The sequence below is a fragment of the Vanellus vanellus genome, assembly GCF_965231255.1.
Source record: "Vanellus vanellus genome assembly, chromosome: 11".
Lineage (NCBI taxonomy): Eukaryota > Metazoa > Chordata > Aves > Charadriiformes > Charadriidae > Vanellus > Vanellus vanellus.
The window spans coordinates 16,662,579-16,681,936 of NC_138916.1; the positions used below are offsets into that span (position 1 = coordinate 16,662,579).

General features: G+C 50.9%; 1 protein-coding gene across 5 annotated transcripts in view; it reads left to right on the top strand.

Annotated features, from left to right (window-relative positions):
- The window catches only part of NTRK3 (neurotrophic receptor tyrosine kinase 3), a gene marked incomplete at its 5' end in the record, with an annotated part of 221,256 nt that overhangs the window by 38,838 nt on the left and 163,060 nt on the right, over positions 1 to 19,358 (top strand). For all 5 annotated transcript variants that reach the window (XM_082489012.1, XM_082489009.1, XM_082489010.1 and 2 more), the window contains one exon: positions 16,931 to 16,999. In XM_082489012.1, the coding sequence (XP_082345138.1) occupies positions 16,931 to 16,999 (69 nt within the window). The remainder of the gene's footprint in view (positions 1 to 16,930; positions 17,000 to 19,358) is intronic.

Sequence of the window (19,358 nt, forward strand, 5' to 3'; positions counted from 1 at the left end):
CTTCTGCAGCCGCTGCACGTAGGAGCCAGGGATAAAAGGATTAATGGAAATGTCACTCTGCTGTAAGTCTTGGGCTGCCGTAACCAGGTACAGTAGCTGACAGGAGTGAGGGATGCTGTCCCAATCCCTTTGTGGCGGGGCTGGCTGCAGCTGGACGGGTGCGGGGCTGGGGACCGTGGGATGGTGTGCTGAAGGCTTGTTGGGTTACCGCTGCACATTGTCACCGCCGTCCTGGTTTCCCTTCTCCTTTGCTGGCTGTTTGGGTGGTTGTAGGTGGGGTTGAGTCAATGAGATGGCAGATGCGTCTAAGAAACGGCAGAGAGGTTTCACTGGCAGGGAGGGCTGGCCCAGGGTGGTGGGGACCCTTTGCAGGGCTGGACCTTTGCTGGGTGCTACGAGCTGGGTCTGAGCAGCAGTAGGCATTTTTCTACGTGAAGCTCGTGTACAAATTGTCAGGACTCCAAAAGCTGTTTCCCCCCCCCCCCCTCATCCTGGGTTAAACCCCAGCCTCCTGCTGAAGTGTTTTTTTCCCAGTGCCTTTCATCAAGGTTTCCTCCTCTCAGATGGGCCAGATAGCTCTGCCTTCTCCCAGAGACTTCTATTTCTGGCCCTTCCTCTGCGCACGCACTTGTCTTCAGACCCCAGCTGTGCAATCACAAGCAGATCACTTATCCCAGCTCTAATTGCAGGAGCTCAGGTTTGTGGGGGTTTGTTTAAGATAATGGTTCTGGATGAGGTTTGGCTTGGGGTTGGTTTTTTGTTTGTTTTTTTTCCCCCCCCCCCCCTCCCTTCCCCATCACAGAGTCAGAGAGGAAAGGCGAGAAACCCAAGGAGGGGATTGTCAGCATTCTGCTGCCTGAGTGGTAGACCTCAAAGTGCTCCAAAGTGCAGCCTGGCAGGCTCATGCCTGTCCTTTAAAGTTTGAAATTAGCTGTATAAGTGTAAGGGGCTCGAGGCCAACCTAATCAGTGGAGGAGTGGTGGGTGAGGTGGAGCCAGAGGTGCGGATCTAGAAATAGCTTTGAATCCCTCTCCCCTCTCCTTGAATGAGGAGAGTTAAGGCTCCGTGGCTTGTGTGGCCATCGGTGCTGTAAAGCCTATCACTGCAACAGAAGCAATTAATCCAAAATATAACAGTGGTGTTTGCAACATCTGTCTACCTCTTCTGCTGGCAATTGGGCTGAGGCAGTTGACCCCCTCCAGAACAAGTACTGGCTGGATGTTGAATGTGGATAGCTGTGGGTCTGATCTAAACTGGGTATCATTTTGTGTCCTCACTGGAGGTCTTCTCGCTGGGCAAAGTTGCATTGGTGGGTTCCTGGTCCCATTTCTCTGCAGCTTCGACAGCCCTTTGGCTGATACAGTGATGGTCCTGGAGAACACCATGCACTGGATGTGAGGAGCAGCAGGTCTGGGCTGTGGAAAACTGAGCCCTTGTAGCCAATATTTGTGGAAGTTAGTGTTAGTAGGTGATGCAGGTGAATGTAGGAAATGTTTGGTGTTGACAGAAACCCTCAGTCTTTGGCTTGAGGCTGTACAAGAAAACTTTAGGATGATACGGTTCTTAAATTTGAGACATGTAAACCATCTGAATACATATTTACTACGTCACTGCGTTTACCACAGCTTATTGAGGAAAATGTCTTGCATGCTCTCACTCTCTCTGTCCTTGTCCTAATAACACTGGAATGCTTTGGCCAATTTATTTGAACTTGATAGAGGATTACAAGTCTTGAGGCTATCAAGTTCCTACACGGATCATGAAAATAGGCAGAGAAATTGTAAAGAGAGGTTCTTGCAGTGCCTTGTGGGGAAGAATACGTTATCCCATTCCTCATTAGGCACTGGAAAGTCCACAGGAGAGCTCAGCTTCCCAGTGCACCAGGAATCGATGCGCAGGAGAGGACAGGACCTGTTTGCTGCTGACCAAAGTGTCCAGCCTGTGCTGGCTGTGGGACAGTGGAGCTGTGCGTGCAGCAGAGCAGGCTCCCAGCAGGTTGTGCCTAGAGCTAGACAAGTTGACGTTTGCAGTGCCTGAGTCCCCCTTTACTGGGAAGCAGGTACTTAAGAGACTGTGGTTCCTTCTAAATGCTTTCCTGGGCGGCTGCGTACTCAGCCAGCCAGTCAGGAGGCACTGTCTTGTGTTTGCAGAGGGTAATTGTGCGCACCTTATTTATTGTGCAGTAAAGAAAACAAATTAAGACTGTGTAATTATAGAGACAGGCACACTTTTAAATAAGGCTTAAGTAGTCAGATTTCTATTTAGAAAATTAATAATTGCCATTTCTGTCTGCATTCAGAGGCTCTTCTTAAACTGTCTTCTGGAGGTTTATACGTGGTCTAAATTGGTTTGTAGGCTGGCCAAGACACAGCTCCTGTCAAAGAGCTCTCTCTCAGCGCTGCCTGCCAGAGTAAGGATGGGGTTGAGAATGCAGTCTTCACTTGAGGGTCTTAAAGATGGACACCCTGGCATGCTTTGTGCTGAGTGTAACTGTTTTTTGAGTATTGTGATGTCAGATCACCTTCTGCTCCATGGGCATTTTTATCCGTGTGAATGAGGACTGGGGAAGATCTGGAAGGTGCTGGCAGGAATGCGCAGGGACCAGCTTTGCCTGGGGAAAGACTGAGCTGGCTGATCTGTGGGCTTGTTTTCATAGGCAAACCTGATCTGTGATTAATCCGGAGCCTCCCAGAACCTCCTCTATAGCTCGTGTTGTTTTCTGAAGATGGTGTTAACTTCGGCGTCCTGGCTGGGCTCGTGGCAGTTGTGCGGTGTCAGCTGGTACCCTGATATTGGGTGTAGTTTGTAGCTTTGACGTGGGAATTCCCAGAGATATGTTACGGTTTTAGGCTTTAATAGGAAAGAAACTGGGCTGCATCCCCTGAAAATGGAGGTGGCTGAGGCAGCACAAGGTTGGTGAGTGTCTCTCTGCCCTCTTCAGTGGGCACTCGAAGCCCTCCAGCAACTGATGCCCGTTCACTTTGGAAGGGCTGCAGGCAAGGTTCTTCTTGCAAGGCTGGCAAGGTTCACTGTCTTTGCTCTGTGTGTCTGGGAGCCGGACTGAGATTTTTACACTAAATAAAGAAATGAACAAAATAATAGATGCTGAATTATTGCGATTATAGTATGTTCCCTCTCGGTCATGGCTTGAGGGTGTCCCGTCGTCCGTCCCGTCCGTCCCGCTTGGTGGTTAATGATTTATTGTCTTGCTCTAAAAGAGCCGTTCTTATACATGAAGCAGATTTAAACCCTCTTTTGTTCTCTTTCTCTAACCAGCTCCAGGCCCTGTGACTGCCTGCAACCCTCTGCTTGATTCTGGATGTCCTATTACCCTTCCTCCTCCTTCCTGATGATTTCTCCCTGCTTCGTCCTTTCATCACTGCACTGCTGTCATACCCATCCTGGCAGTCTCCTAACCCAAACTGTCATGTGTTAATTGCTCTTGATTTCCCATCCATACTCTCGAGTCAGTGCAGCCTAGCAAGTCCGTGTGTATCAGCCGGGGCACAGTAAATGACTATATGTAATCTCTCAGCTCACTGAGAGGGTGAAGTAAAATGCTTTTACCTAAACCACCTCCTTGGTAGTTTACTGTGTTTTTATTTTGGATTTGCAAAGGACTAAATAGGAACTAAATTTCTCCGTGAATATAAGCAAAATAAGAAGTATAACAAAGATTTAAACAGCCTTTAATTTCTCTTAGGTGAATTTTTCTATACTCTCCCTAATCAGGCAGGCAGCTTGGGTACTCTCTGATAGCCATTTGTACTCTGTGATGCTCCTGCTCCAGCCCCTTCTAGGAGCAAACCTGTGTGCTGTTACTTAGGGAAGCGTTTTCCCCCATGCGTCCGTCTCTAGTTCTTCTATAAATTGCTGGGCATGCTTATAGTGCAGTCACTGAAATAAACAGTAGTAACATCTCCTTGCTTCCATAAACTTTCCTGTTCTACCCCCTACCTGCTTTGTCCCCTGGATGCCAGTGTAGTGCAGGTCCTTGCTGATATGCTAATCAGCAGCAGTGATTTGATGGCATGTTTATTCCCAGTTACTGCTGGTGACTGATAAGCGGTTAACTGCAGCTATTCCTTTTTCTGCAGTGGCAGAGATAGGTCCTGTGCTTTACCAGCCATTGTGCACAAGGCCAGAGGAGAGACCAGTTCCCTGCAGGACTGTGGCCTTCCTTCAGGCTGAGTCGAAATCATTTGACCCGTTTTCAAAAGGCTGGGTAACTAATTCCTGACCGCAGGCTGCTTCTCAGCTGTGGAGATGGTTTATTGTAATAGGAGGTAGAGCAGAGAATTTGTGACTGATGTAGTCTAGTGGGACCTGGGAAAGAAAGTTTCCAACTCAAGCACTGTGCACCTTTGCAGCAAGACTTGTCCTGCCTCGGTTCCCTGTCTGAAAACCTGGAATAACAACATTTGTTTTCTCTGCTTTTATTTGATCTATTTGCAGCGTAACACCTTACATGGTTTCTAGTGAAATCTGGCCTTGAATTGTAGGATGGTGCTGCAACATAAAGTGACTTTTAATAATGTTATCACAAATAGTTGTTGGTTGCTTGGACTCTTATGTTATGCCTATCACCTGGGATTTCAGGATTTTGTTGTGGCTTTGGCTCTCCTTCCTTCCTTTGAAATGTTGAGATGTTCTTTCTAGTTGCATTGTGTGCCTATGAGGCTCATTTCCCTTTCTGAAGTTTGATCAATTGTCTTTTGGCAGACATGTGAAATGGGCAACTGTGGTTTTGCAAAGGTTCTGGTTTTTCCTATCCCCTCTTTAAAAAAGCTGCAGACAATGCTTGGGATATTTTGATTGAGGCTGTTCCTACATGAGTGTGTGTGCTGGTGTGTCTTTTTACAAGCCTTGTTTCAGGATTGAGGTAAAATGTGAACATTAGACAAGTTGGAGTTGGGCGGATCATCTTCTGTGATATAGTCCTTGCTAGGCAACAACGGCCTGATGGATGTCTTGTTGTGAGCTTCCCTTCAAAGAGAGGCCAAACATTCCTCTTGGGTGTGGTCCTGAAGATGAGGTGTGGCTGTGTCTTGGTTAAACCTCACCACATCTCTGAGATCAGCAGCACAGAATGAGCTGATTTCTGGAGATTTGGGCATGACAAGGACCAGATCTTGTTCCAAGGCTTCTGAGGTCACTGCAGCATGGAGGTACTCCAGAAACACCCTCTGGCTGTCCCTTTTGCTTGCTCCCCAAACCCTGTGGCTCAGTTAATTAGATGTGGTGCAAGGCATGTCTTACCTGCCTGCGCCAGTGTGAGAGGTGCTGTACAGGGAGGAGAGCCAAGAGGGACCTGAGGACGCGGAAACCTCCTTCAAAGCTGCTGGGGGAGAGAGTGAACAATCATGGCAGGATGAGTGCAAGTTAAGTGACCGCACAAGTTATCTCACCTGGGATTTTTCTTTCCATGATACTGGTTTACTAACAGTGTGATTACAGGGCTGATTTTCCCTTTTTGGTGTACAGGCAATAAGCACCAGGGCAGAAAACCAGAAACATTAAAATCATATGTTATTTGAGCAATAAGATACGACAGGGCATGAATGATGGGACATTAATTCATGATGGTGTGTGACTAGGCAAGAATTTAAATGTCATAAGTTAGGCAGTCGTGTGTTTTATTGGAATTATAAAATTTTATTAGAAAACTGGGGGGGGGGGGGGGGAGGGGGTGTTTCCCACCAACCCCTTCCCCTCATTTGTATTTGTGAAGGGATGAGCTGTGAATTATGTTGGAAGAAAGAGACCGTGGGATATTTACAAGGCTGCCATACGGGCCCAAGGTTTGTTCTCCCCAGGAGTTGTGCGTAACTGTGTCTGTAGACTTGCTAGTGACTGAGGATGAGGCGTGCCGTGAGGTCACGCGTGGCCTTTCCTGGGACTGCTCCCCAGGCAGCTCTGCCGGTGCCCACGCGTGTCCCGTGGGGTGGGGCCGTGCTCTCCGCGGGGCCGCGCTTCAGCACCACGGACAGGGCCGGCAGGCTCCCACCCGCCCTGCCTGCACCCGCTGCGCATCCCTGCCTGCACCACCAGCATCCCTGCCCGCACCCCCTCCCGCTGGTCCGCCCTGCCCTGCCTGCACCCCTGGCCTCTGGTCCGCCCTGCCCTGCCTGCACCCCTGGCTGCCAATCCTCCCTGCCTGCACCACCAGCATCCCTGCCTGCATCCCCGGCCTCTGGTCCAGGCCACCCTGCCTGGACCCCCAGCCTCCTGGCTTCCAACCCAAATGTCAGTCTTCCTGCCTGCAGCTGAGCCTCCCAGCTTACAACCTAGGCCTGGCCTTCCTGCCTGTGACTGTGCCTCTCTGTCTTCCACCCCTCAGGTTTCCATCATGCCTGCCTCCAACCCAGTTCTCCAGTCTCCTGTCTCCTCTGTCTGCAGCTGGGCCTCCCCACTGCCAAATCAGCTCTGAGCTCTCTGCCTGCAGCCCAGAACCAGCCCCAGCCGCCCTGCCTGCGGCATAGCCTCTTGCCTTGTCCAGACCTCTTGGCCCTCTGTTGTGGTTTGGGCACTCAAACCAGGACACCCTTCCTGCCTCTCTGCTTGCAGCCTGCCCTCTGTCCCAGCCTTCCTGCCTGCACTGCTTCCCTGCCTCTTGCTCAGCCACAACCTGCAGCTTAGCCTCCCCGCCTTCCTCCGCTGCCTCCTTTGCCCTTCTCTTGGAACAACCTCCTTCCCCTTCCAGCCCCAGCTGAGCACCCCAGGGCAGTGACTGGAGCAGTGGCTGTGCACACCTGGCTGCAGGTGCAAGATGGATGAAAGCGTCAGGTGTGAGCCCACTTGAGGGGTGACCAGCCTGGTTTCACTACCAGTTGCATCTTTATTCGTTCATCTCTACTGCTATGAAGGCAGTCTGCCGAGATGCTCGTTTGACAGATGCAATATAAACTTTCTGAACTGCAGTGGCTCCTGGCACTGGCTTTGTTCTGCGGCGTGAATGGAGTCGTCTTGCAGCACCACTACCCGGCTGCTGTCTGTGGGTTTCTCACATGAGTAGTTCTCTAGGAGAGCTGCCATCCAACCTCACTGCAACCGCAACCCGTGGGCTTTGGCTAAATGTTTGTTGTATCCAGTTGTGTGTGTTGATAATTGTGGGTAATTTGCTGTTGCAGAATAATGAAGGAATGCCTGCTGCAGTCTGAAGCACTTAGTGCTTCATGATGATTAGTCTTTTCATTTGAAAATATTCCTCACAGTGACCAATATTTGAAGAGAAAGGGTGGGTACTTTCTAAGTACATCAAGTGTTGAGAAGAACAGGAAAAATGTAACTGCCATGTCCAGGCATTCTTGTGGCTTTTGACAGAGCTAATTGTCAAAGGCAAAACATGTTTCTGCTTTTGGGGTGGTTATAAGCGAGGAGTGTAGCAGGCAGGCTTTGCTGGGCTCTGACTGTATTAAGTCACCACCAGTTAGTTCCCTGTCCCCCTCAGCCAAGTGTGCCTGGGGCCGTGATGAGGCACATCACACCACGGCTCAGGTGTAGCTGCAGGCAGGTCTCTGCTCGGAGCATTACTCCTCCCTGTGTGCTCAGCTGCTGCAAACAGGAGCATTTCTGCCCAAAAGGCTTTGCCCGTGTTCAGGTGTGCTCCAGGCGTCTGCTGCCTCCCCGCTCCCCATCCCCGCGGGCCCCTGGAGGGATGCAGCAGCCTGGTGGGAGGCAGCTCCCCGCTTGATGCCGTCTGTCTCCTAGACTTGAGTGTTTTTCTTGCTGTTTGATGAGACGTAGCTGGAGCACATCAGCCTCGCCTCCCGCTGCGGCCAGGAGCCTCCACGCAGCACGGGAGGTGGCAGCTGCCATCTCCGCTGGCTGACGGTGCGGTCCCTTCGGTCCCCTGCTCCTCACGCGTGTACCTCCCCGTGCCAGTCCGCTGTCCCCGCATGCTCCCCAGCCCTGGTCCCTCGTGGTGTCCAGCTGCTGCTTCCAGGCCCCCTGTGCTGTGGGTGCAGGTAGCTCCGCTCCCCGCGGAGGTGGGCGAGAGCCGTAGGCTGATGGCAGTCTTTCTTTTCATTAGCTGGTGTAAACACAGTGCTTTGGTGGCAGCCCGCTTTTCTGATCCCAGGAAGACCATTTTTCCTTTTATCTATAATTTAGCGAAGTGTCAAGCCACAGGAGTTTTAATGAGAATAAGCAGCACAGGAAATTTATTTATTTGCTGCAAAAGGTGGGTTTCATTCCAGGGATGCGGGTTTGTTGGTTTGTTTTTTGTTTTTTTTTTTTTACGCTTCCCTCGCAAGAAACGTTGGCTGCTCATGCAACCTCCCTTCCAGTGTGTTCAAGTGACCTTCCCTGTGAAGCCCACCACTGCGGTTCCTGCTTGGCTCGGTGGCTTTCCAGCCCCTCTCCCACACAGGACCTGCGGGCCAAGCAAACTGGCGAAGGAGAAGCATGGAAAACGCAGTGAGCTGAGAGTATTCATGGGCTTGGAGAGGTGTGATGGGAGAAAAGGGAGTCACGAGTTCCCTGTTTTTCACTTTCTCCTGCTGCTGTGCATCTCTTACATCTGCTTCCCAGAGCAGCCTCTGTGGTGGATTTGACTGCTGAGGAAAAGCACGGAGGGGCTTTTTTGGGATTACGTGCAGCGCTTGCCTTCTGGCAGCCTATGAAGCTGCCAGTGGTGACTGGCGATAAAAAGTGGGTCCACGTCATGTGGAAGAACCGGGGCTCCTTCCTGAAGTGCAGGAGGGCAGAGAGTGGAGCTCGGGGCTGGTCAAAGATGAGCAGGGGATGGGATGCGGCTGTGGGAGTGATAGGGGCCAGTCTGCAGAGAGAGGGTTGCAAGAAAGGATTGGAGCAAGAAGTCATTAGGGAAGAAGGTTGAAATGGCACAGGAAGGGGATGGGATGTAGAAAATGGATGTGGAGAGGAGAGGAAGGGTTGACTGGGGTAGGGAAGAAGCACGTGTGTGTGTGAGCTCTGCGGGGGCGGAGCGAGTGTAAGGGAGAAATGGGTTTGTTAGCAAATGCTTGGGAACTGTGCCTCTGAATTAACCAGAACCTTCCTCTCCCCCTTCGATGTGGCTTTGGAGGCAATATTAGAATCTTCCTAATTATTTTTCTTGGACGAGTTTTGCGATCCTGATGATATTAATTATTCTTAAAGGTCAACAGCACTCACTTGAATCCCCTTCTGTTCTATCATGTAATCAGTTAATTAATTGGAAACCATTTAGCAGTGTCTGCCGAGAGCTTAGCCTGCCTTATGCCCTGTTGTTTTGCTATTGCTGGGAGATATATATGTGTGTGTATATATATATTCATATTTCTACCGCTTCCTTTCTTCAGAGGCTCTGCGGAGCACTCGGTACCGTCCCAGCCCATCGCAGCCCCTGGTACCCCTCCCCGAGGCATGCAAATCAGGGCTCAGGCCCAGCTGTTTCTTTTCTCTTTACTAACCCCCAGCAAGAGCACTGGTTGGGGTTTTTCAGAGCTCTCTTGTTTTCTAGACATCCAAGTAGGTGGGGATTATTTTTTTTTTTCAAGTAAATTTGATGCAAGAGCCGTCTAACAGCTGAGATCACAGCCCTAGTTCAGGAGGGAGCAGGAGGACCAGACCCCATCCCAGCACATCTGGGCTCGATGTGTTGAAGTTGAGGTTCTTGTGTGGACCTTGTTCAGCTCTCCCAGTGCCTCCCGGTGCATTTGGGGTGGTACCACCTGGATGCCTGTCCTTGCTGCTTCAGTGTATTCAAGGGGGAGGTGGTGGTGGGAACCGTGCGGGAGCCTGGGAGGACACGTGTTTGGGGTCTGGTGTCACCACGTCCTCGGAGATGCTGGGAAATGCCCCTTGGACTTGGCTCCCCTTTCCACACTGTCTCCTCGAGCTGTGCCTCGCCACAGCACAGAGCAATTGGGTTTGCCCTGGGTCCACTGGAAACCGGTGAGTAGGAGGCAGTCCCCAGTCGTTCTCTGTTCCTAGCTCAAAGAAACATGCAATTGGAAGGAAATAGGTGGGATAAACCCAATCCCTCGTTGGAGGTGTCAGCTGGCAACCCTTGTTCTCAATCGGCACACATCTCCAGTATTATTTCTGTGTCCCGAAGCAGGAGAAAAACCCAGCGTACAGTACAGTGTATTTTGGGCCTAAGGGATCTAAAATTACTACAATTTGGGAGAGAAGGAGTGGGGTGGGGGCAGAGCAGCCCTGAGGATGTCTCAGCTGCAGGAGGGCAGCTGTGGGGAAGGGCTCTTGCCTGTCGCATGTTGATTTTTCTTTTTCTTGAGCAGAAGACTGGCATGTTCCGTGGATGCTGCTGGACTCTGCCCTGCAGGGAAGCTGGCAGGCAAAGGGAAAGCAACTGCAGGGCTGACCCAGCTTTTAACCTTTCTTCGAGTCCTCTGAGAGCCCAGATGTTATTGGAGAAGAGCAATGGAAACTACACACAAGTGAGACACGAGTGTAGTGCAGAGGGCCAGATCGATGCATCTGATCTACCTCGAAGCATAGGGGACAATATTACCCACATCTGGTGGTGGCTTCCCGTCTGTACCGTGTGCTAAACCAAAACTGTGGGCAACAATAAGCTCTGAGGGACGATTTGTCTCCAAACAAAGCTTCATGCAGCTGGGAGATGCCTGAGAAGAGATGACTTGGAGGGTGTGGAAATGTCATGGGGTTGGAGATGGCCTTTAAATCAACCTTTAGAGTGCTTTGGGATGGGCTGGGATGAAGGCAGCAGCAGGAGATGGCTTGCTGTGTTGGCAAAGGCAGTGGGAGGAGAGGCGTGGGGCAGATGTGCCGCTGGCGCCAGCTGTGGGAGCCCTGTGATGGAGGCGTGGTGCCTTACGCCTTCCCGCTTGCTCTGCAACTTCTGTTCTGTAATGCTATTGTTTAAAGAACAATGCGGGAGACCAGCCCCTTCCACCTCCTTCAGCCCTGTTTCAGTAACAGCCGGGATTTTACGAATCAAGATTGTGTAACTGGGAAATAGAGAGGGGTTGGTGGTTCCTCCTCTGGGATCGCACCTCCACGGCATTGGAGTGGCAGGTTCTCTTCTTGTGTGTCACCAATGGTGGTTTCTTGCTCTCTTCTCATGCAGGATGCTTTGAGTTTGGGGAATTATCGCAAATTCTGGCTCTAGCCCTAGAACAAGAAGTAATTTGGGGAAAATGAGATGATAACGTGATGGGACGGGCTGTGCAACAGGTGCCTTACAAGGCACGGGATGCGACCCATGGACATGAGAAAGGAGTTAAGTTATGCTGTCCAAACTCACAAAGGAAGACTGAACCTCAGAGGCTTTTTGATTCTGTTGTGTTTGGGGCCAGTAAATAACTGGGTGTTGCAAAGGGGTTGCTTGACAAGCAGAACTGGACCGTAGGTAATGCCAGACCATGGCTGGGGGACCTTTGTAATCTGTCCTACTCCTCTGTAGCACAAATACACATGTCCTGGTGCTGCGCCTGGACAGGGAGCACAAACGGGAGAACTGCTGGCGGCTGGGAAATCTCAGGGTGACCACTTTTAACACCGTGTCCTGTTCTGCTAACTCCGCTTTCCAGCGTGCCTGCGCTTGGCATCGCCCCGTGCTTTTGCAGGCTCTATCTCAAGCGGGTCCTGCTGGGGCTTTGTGCTGAGCTATCGGAGATTTCAATTGAGTCTAATATTTGCAGAGCCTGATTTGTGGGGAGACCTGGACTGCCACAGCTTCTGGGACTTGCTGGGGTAATTTTAGCACATTCATTAAGGGAGGACAGTACGTTTTTTCCCTTAATGAGCAAAGCTGCTTACTAAACAGGAAAAGGAGGGAGGGGGAAGGGAAGGGCAGGACGGGCAACGGGGAGTGTGACATTGCTTTTAGAGGTCACTGGAGTTATCTGGCAGGGACGAGCGAGCCCCAGAGTGACTTTCCAGTGTTTCTCTGGTTCAGACCCAAAGCTTTAGCAGCTTACTTGCTGCGCAAATGAAGCCTGGATGGAGCTACCCCTACACCCACAGCAGCGTGTGAGGCTGCTGGTGTTGTCCTCTGCTGTGACCACCAGCACCCAGCCGTGGCTGCAGCGAGCTGTCAGGTGATGGGAAGCGCCCCTCGTGCCCAGAGCGCAGGGGATATCGAGGGGAGTCCCACACGGTGCCACCGGCGTATCCAACGGCGGGGACCAGAGCTGAGGATGTGCATCTCGCCTCCCATTTCTGCCGGGCGGTCGCTCGTGCTCCCTCAGCCCCAGCCGCTCTGCGCAGTTAATCCCCTTCCCCTCCTGATCAGGATTTTCAGAGTGGCACCATGTTACTAAAACGTGTGAAAAACTTCTCCCCTGCGTAAGTAAACGTGTCAGGTTGGAAACAGGGGCGAGCGGAGAATGGAGATGCGTGGAGGAGGGACAGGCGTGGAGGGCTTCTGCCATTGCGTTGGGCTGAACTGCATAATATAGCTTACAGTGTAATTACAGGGGCTCCTGCTTGTTGGTGTCATTAATGAGGCATCCGGCTTAATTTAGCTGAATAAAAATGGCTTTAATAGTGGAAACACTTTTGGCTGCTGGGTAATTGAGGGAAGAGAAAACACGCTGCCTCCTCTTGCCCTGAAGTCTGCTTGTTCTGGGCCGCACGGATCCAGGCGCCTCTCTTGTCCCAGGCGCCCCTCTTGTCTCACCCATCTCTTTTCAAGCGCAGGAGGAGGATTAGTGGAGGGAGAGAGCAAGAACGGGGACTGCGCCGTCACTCAGTGATAACGTCCCGCCTTTGAGGTGTGCAGGGGGTTGCTGGTGGAGAAGGCTGGTGGGGCTATGGCATGATGCAAAGCAGGAGGGCCAGAGCACGGCTGCTGCGGCAGAAAGAGAGCGGACCGGTGTTGAGCCTGAGTCACGAGTCAGTTGTGTGTCTGCTGCCCTGGACCGGGTCCAGGTGAGCTTCATCCAACCCCTTTTCCCTACCCAATTCCTTTGAAACCTGCTCCGGAGGCAAAAAAAAAAAAAAAAAAAAAAAAAAGAAAAAAAGAGCCTGGCAACTATTTCTAAAGGCTGTCTCCGTGGAAAATAGCATCTTGTGAGTGATGGAGAAAATGTCCCGTGGCAAAGCAGCAGTTTGAATGTGCTCCAGGAGCGCTGATGGCAGGTCTGTCCTGAGAGAGACAGGGTCCTGTTCGCCGCTGAGAAATACCCAGGGAAGGCGTTTTGCTTCCCTCCCCCTGTGTTTCCTCGATGCGTGATGTGCTGTGTTTTATTACAGGTGGAGCTGATGCACAGGCTGTTATAAAGGTTGTCTGGCACGCTCCGCTACAGGACTGCTTCCACTTTCCTATAACTCTGCCAAATTTTAATTGCTCAGGCTGAAGTTTTCTGTGTTGGATGTCTGCTCCTGGCTGAATTCTTCTTTTTTTGGTTTATTTCTTTCTAGTTTCAAATAAAAACCTGTTCAGATGTTTGAGGCAGTGGAAGGGAGGGGCGGAAATGGGCTGTTTTGCTCAAGTTAGAAAATAGTGGTGATGCTCCTGTTACAGAGCACCTGCACCCTCCTTTAGTGGAGGGAAAGAAACTTTGTGGAAGGGCAGATTTTGCTTGGAAGACTTGATTTTGCTCTGGTATGTTTCCTTACATTGGCAGAATGGTTCTTGATCCAATCGGAGGGGAGAAGTGTTGCAAAGGATGTTTGGGAGCAGACAGGGGAGATGAGGAGCAGGAGGTTCTTGTTAGGACACTGGGGTTGGATTGGGAGGATGTGAAGGCAGGGAAGACCGTAGAAAATTTGGGCATGGATAATGAAATTGGGGCTGAAAAGTATTTGAGAGTGGTAGCATGATTCAGCCTGCGGGGGAGAAGCGGCTGGATGGGGGGGAGGCAAACGGATTGGGAAGGAGAGACCTGGCACTGCCTGGCCATGGGTTCAGAAGGGTTGGGATTCAGGTTGCTGCAAACAATGGGGATCTGGAGGTGACAATGGACTTTCAGCCTTGGAAATGGCATCAGGAAGGCAGAACAGGCAGCTGGAGCTGGGAGAGGACTAGTCCTGGCCTTGATTTTTCCCAAATCCTCCCCATTTATTCTCTACAAAATGCTGGGAAACTCGGTGCACGCAGCCAAGGTTCAAGCACGGGGAGAACCTTGTGAGCACTGACCAGGAGTTACAAAGTGCTGGAGCTCGGTTCACCCGTGGAGCTGTAATTTAATGTCCTTGTGTGCATGGACTGCAGTACTGTCTCTAATTACACAATCACACGCTATCTGTCCCGGGAAACCTGCCCCATCGGGCGTGTGGGATGCATCTGTTCTGGGCAGAAATCAGTGCTGTGCAGTGAGGTTTCTCCGTAGGAGCTCTCTGTCTTTTAGTGGCAGAAGTCAGCAGATGTACCCTTTGCGCGTGGAAACCCAATCCTGGCATCTCTGACCTTTTGGAGTTTTTGTGACCGAAACTGTGTATTTTTAATGTGTTGTTTGTGCGTAGTCCATTTCTGTCTCCGTGCTGAGATCAGGGACCTTTGCAAGGGTCCATTGCAAGGACCTTTCTGACATTTTAAAGTGTCCGAGGTGTCTGTTTCCAACCACAAACATGTTCCTCCCCCTGCGTGTCCTGGTTGATCTGAAATGGAGCCGTTGGTGCGTGTCCGCCCTGACCAACCCTGCAGAAGTTGATGGTCAGGTTGGATCCAACGTGGGATTTGCCCTTTGAGAGCAGCGTCTGCTGCCAGATGTGTGCAAGTGAAGACCCGTCTCCTCTTTGCCTAATACTTGCTGTGGTTTGTTGTCTGGGGGAGGGAGGAGGTGGTAGGAGTTGGTTTTCAGGGACTGCAGGAGACGAGAAGCGGAGCACATCTGCCTGGCAAAGCTCCTTGCATTAGTGAGGATGTTTCCTTTCTCCATCTCTCTGTGTCCTAAATTGTAATAACACGATCATGCTATTTTTGATTCCCTTATTTGCGTGGAAAGCCTGTTGTTTTTTCTCTTCTCTTTCAGAATCCAATTTTCTCTTGACATTTCTGCCTAATGTAGCAAAACATGACCTTTGAGAAAGGACATTCCAGCAAGATTCACTCCCTCCTCTGCATCTCTGCCTCTCTCCCACATCTTGCTGTCTCTCATGCATCCCCTTTTACGCTTCCTTCTTCTCCCTGGTTTGGGGGAGGGAGTTTACTGTCTCACTTTTCAGTAGCAGCGAGCTGCTCCTTCCCCTCCTACTTTTCATCTGTCTTTGCAAAGTTTCCAGGTGCTCAGTGCTCCGGGGTGGATAAAAAAGGGAGTTTTGCAATGTTCCCCCACCCCCCCCCTCCGCTTAGCTTCACCTGCTATTTTTGCCTCTTTTCTAAACTTTACCGGAGGCTGGAAGCGGTTTGTCTACAGCCGTAGGAATGGTGGGATCGTAGTCACGTGAAACGAGGTGCCTGTGGTTTGCCATGCTTTCGCAGCGGGATAGTCTCATACGAAGCAGAGCCAGAATTTAATGATGCATCGTTGTGCCGTTTAGGAGTTTGGGCTTATTCTTCTGCCAGGCTCATGGGGGGCCTTTGGGATGATGTGTGAGCCGCGGCAGCGTCCCCATTCCTAATTGCAGGGGTTTGGGCTTCGCAGCATCACTAGGTGGCAGGTGGGACAGGACCAGAGTTGCTTTCCCTCATGGGTCCCTGGGCCGTGTCCTCCCTGCCTTTGCCCCACTCGCGTCTGCCCTTGCTGCAACCCGGTGTAGGGCAGCAAACGACTCCCTCATCCCCAAACCCCCGTGCATCAGACCTGCACCCGCAGGAGCCACTCTGGGGTTTGCTGTCTCAGTTTTAGCTCCTTTCTGCAAATCAAACGGGGATGGTGGGTTGAGCCGGGCACGGCTGGGCTGCCTGCTGTCACCTCTGCGCCACCTTGTCCCCGACCTCCTCTCTGGCCAGCTGAGGGTTTAACGAACCTCTGGGTGGTTCCCACCTCTGGTCCTTCATCGCCCTTTCCAGCGAGCGGGGTCGTGGCTGGAGGGTGCCTGCAGCCTCGCGCCGAGCTGTCCGCCTCGCGATGGGGAGGGAGCTGGTGGGGACAGGGCTGGATGCAGCCAAGGATGCCAGGCGGCACCTCCTGCGTTTTCTGGAGGCCAGCACAGATGTGGGAGGATTTGGGTGTCTGCCCACCCATCACCCCATGGGCTGGTCCCTCGGTTGGTGGCTCTCAGGCTGGCTGGGCGTCCCCAGGAAGGCTGCCCACTACGGACACCATTTCATTACCATCTTCTCACGTTGTTAGAAACCCAGGGCTTTTCTCTTTCTGCTCACTCTGCCGCAAACACATTTTTTTTCCTCTTTTTTTTTTTTTTTTTTTTTTTTTTAGTACTTTGCTTGCTTTTATGCTCTTTTATCCTCTCTAGCTTGCAGCTGAAGAGGTGATGTCTGCTGGGTTGCAAAGCTCTCCCAGGTAGATGAGATTTTATGTTTCTGCAAGTTTGGGCAGATGGAGAGAGGGATGGGGAGCTGTTGGCTGCTGTAGCGGTGGTACCCCTGGGTGCAAACAACACACAGCCATACCGGGACACTTGGAGCGCACAGCTACTACAGATCAGATGATAACACCTTGGGTAATCATCGTGCTGTCGTTTGAACCCAGCTGTTACTATTTTTAACACATCGTTTGTACTTAAATTTTTTTATTCAAGGTATGAGATTAGACTTGTTCTTTCTGCTTGTGGTCGGTCAAGCTCCAGATTCATGGGCAGGAATCGGACACATCTTGTTCTGTTTGTTGTTTGGTTTTTTTCCTTAACATGGCAGCATGACATTTTCCCCCCTTGGAAAAAAAAATAAGTAAAATGAGAAACTTCCGTTTGGGTTCGTCCTCATTAAAATCTCTCATTATGAAATCTAAACTTGGGTCCTAAACTGCTTGACAGCCTCCCCGTAGAGGAGGACGATGAGCTCTGCGGAGGCGGTAGGGTCACGTGCAGGAAGAATTATTGACCGTGACTACTTCTTTTTCTTTTTTTTCTTTTTTTTTTTCTTGTTAATTTGCAGAGACCTCTCTGGGAACCGGCTCACGACTCTGTCATGGCAACTCTTCCAGACGCTGCGACTCTTTGAACTGTAAGTCCCACCTGGAGGTGTCTCTTGGGAGAAGAGGGGAGGCTGAGTGGAGGAATGATTTCCAAATAGAGCCATTTTGAAGCCTGTGAATAATTATCTAAAACTCCAGTGGGCAGTACCATCCTTGGGAGGGTTTCCTGGGTACGGGAGCACCAGAGCAGAACGGCTTCTCTTTTGCCTTCGCAGCAGCTGGCTAATTAACGTCGGGATGATGAACAAGTCACGCTTGGGGTAGTAAACGGTTGACTAACTCTGGGAGCACGTTGGAAATACTTACTAGGCCAGATTTTGAGTGAATCTTCACAAATACTTGATCCTCATCTGCTGCAGGGTAGGGCTAACTGTTTTTCTTCAGCTCACGGACACACTTTATGAGACGCCCCCACTTTTTAGGCGAATGACTCCCTCGTTCTCTGGCAATCGAGGCACCTCCCAGCTGTGATGTGGGAGATGAGATAGTGTCTCTCCTGGGGCACCGGTGGCCTTCAGCCTGCTGAATTATTGATAGAGCATTCAGCGCTGTGCTTGAAGAATAAGTGGACACGAAATCAATGGAGCGTTGCCCCGATGACCCGTTTTGTTGAATTTTAGAAATAGTTGTTTGGTGGGTATAAAAAATATATATATGTAGGATTTGTCCCAGAGGATCCTGGGAAGCTCCATTCATCCTCACTGATGATCAATAGAGCTGTAAGCTAGAAGTGACTTATGAAAGAATAAAGACAGTCTTTCAAGTGGGAGTAAGTGTGTTATCACCGGTGTTACCGCAGTGTATTTTATTTCTGTCAAATTGTTAAATGAAAAATACTAATAGTGATATTAGAAAATAGAGAAACGCCCTTCTGATGGGGAATCTGGCTCGCAGAGTTAAAATGCTGAATTTGGAATTTGTCTCCTCGCTGATTACAGCTCTAAATATTTTTCAAGCCTGGCTCAGGTTTCAAGTTTAATAGCATGAGTCATTTGTATTCTTAGACCTTTACTTATTGTCATTGCACCGTCTGGCAAAACTCAGATTGATGGTTGTTACCCGAGAGAGACCCAAGAGTGGAGGAGCAAATGGGGCTGCAGTCCTGAGCTAGAGGCTCTGGCAGTGCCTGGGGTAACGGTGAGCCTGCAGATTAATGGGGATAATTCCAATGGGGCTCGTTTTCATGCGGCTTTGTTTCATTTGGTCATATTTGGTTTCTTCGGGCATGTCCCAGGTCTGCCAGCCCAAGTCAGGCTCAAAAGACCAATACCAGGCACAAAAGGGAATTGAGATGCTGCTGTTTGGGCAGCAAAGTGTACTTATTCCCAAGGGATGAAGAATATGGCTGTGTTGTCCTGCTACGGTGGTCCTGACAGGGAAGCTGGTGCGCTTGGGGTGGCTTTGGTCGGTGTCAGCAGGGTCACCTGGGGCCAGTGCTCTGCAGCCTGGCGAACGGGAGGGATCGGGATTACTTGGCTCCAGTTGGAGTTGTGCTCAGAGCGGTTTTCTCGGAGACAACAAGCCCCAGTTGATGAAAGAAGTAATGCAGATAGAAACATGGGAGATCGTGGGGCTGGTTGGTGGGAAGAGGTGCTGGGGTGGGAACGCAGCGCTGACACGATGCGTGGTGTCCGTGGTGTCCTACGGGGAGGTTTGGCACCACGTGGGGCTGGAGCCTTGGCCGGACCCCTCCTGCCACCGTGCTGTGAAAGGGGTCTTGGCAAACCACCCCCCCGGAACCAGCTCCGGTGGTCAATTTAGACCCACAAGTGTGTGTGCCCGCAGGGTCTGGCTTATGGTTGGCAGCCCTGGAGTAAGAGCCTGGTCAAGTTTATTTTCTTCTGAGGAATTGCTTTGTCACTGGTGCTGCCTGACAATTTTTCCCTTGTCACTAAGGTCCCATCCATGTGAGCACAGGTGGGATGGTCAGTACCAGAATAACATGACGATGCTGTTCCCCAAAGCGTGACAAGAGAGGGATATTTTAGCTGATACCCACTGGGACGTTGGTGTTAATGGGGCTGGGGGATGTGCCTGCAGTGTCCTCCCAGGGCTGCAAAACTGTCCTGCTGAGCTTTGGATTTGTTTGTGTTGTGGTTTAGGCCAAACTGGCCACCAGGCGAGTGACAGATGCTCCCCCATACCCCTCTTCAAAGAGAGAGGCAGAGGAGGGAAAAGGAGACTTAACAGTTTTGAAGGAACTAAACTACTCTAATGAAATAATAATAATACAACAAACAAAGAAAATCATGAAATGTATACAAAACCATATCAAGCTCCCAGGGTGATGATCACGTACCGGCTGGCACTGGGGAAGTCCCAGACTGGACTCGGTGATGGATGAGAACTGGATTCCGGATCTGCATTCAGGATCGGGATCAAAGGCAG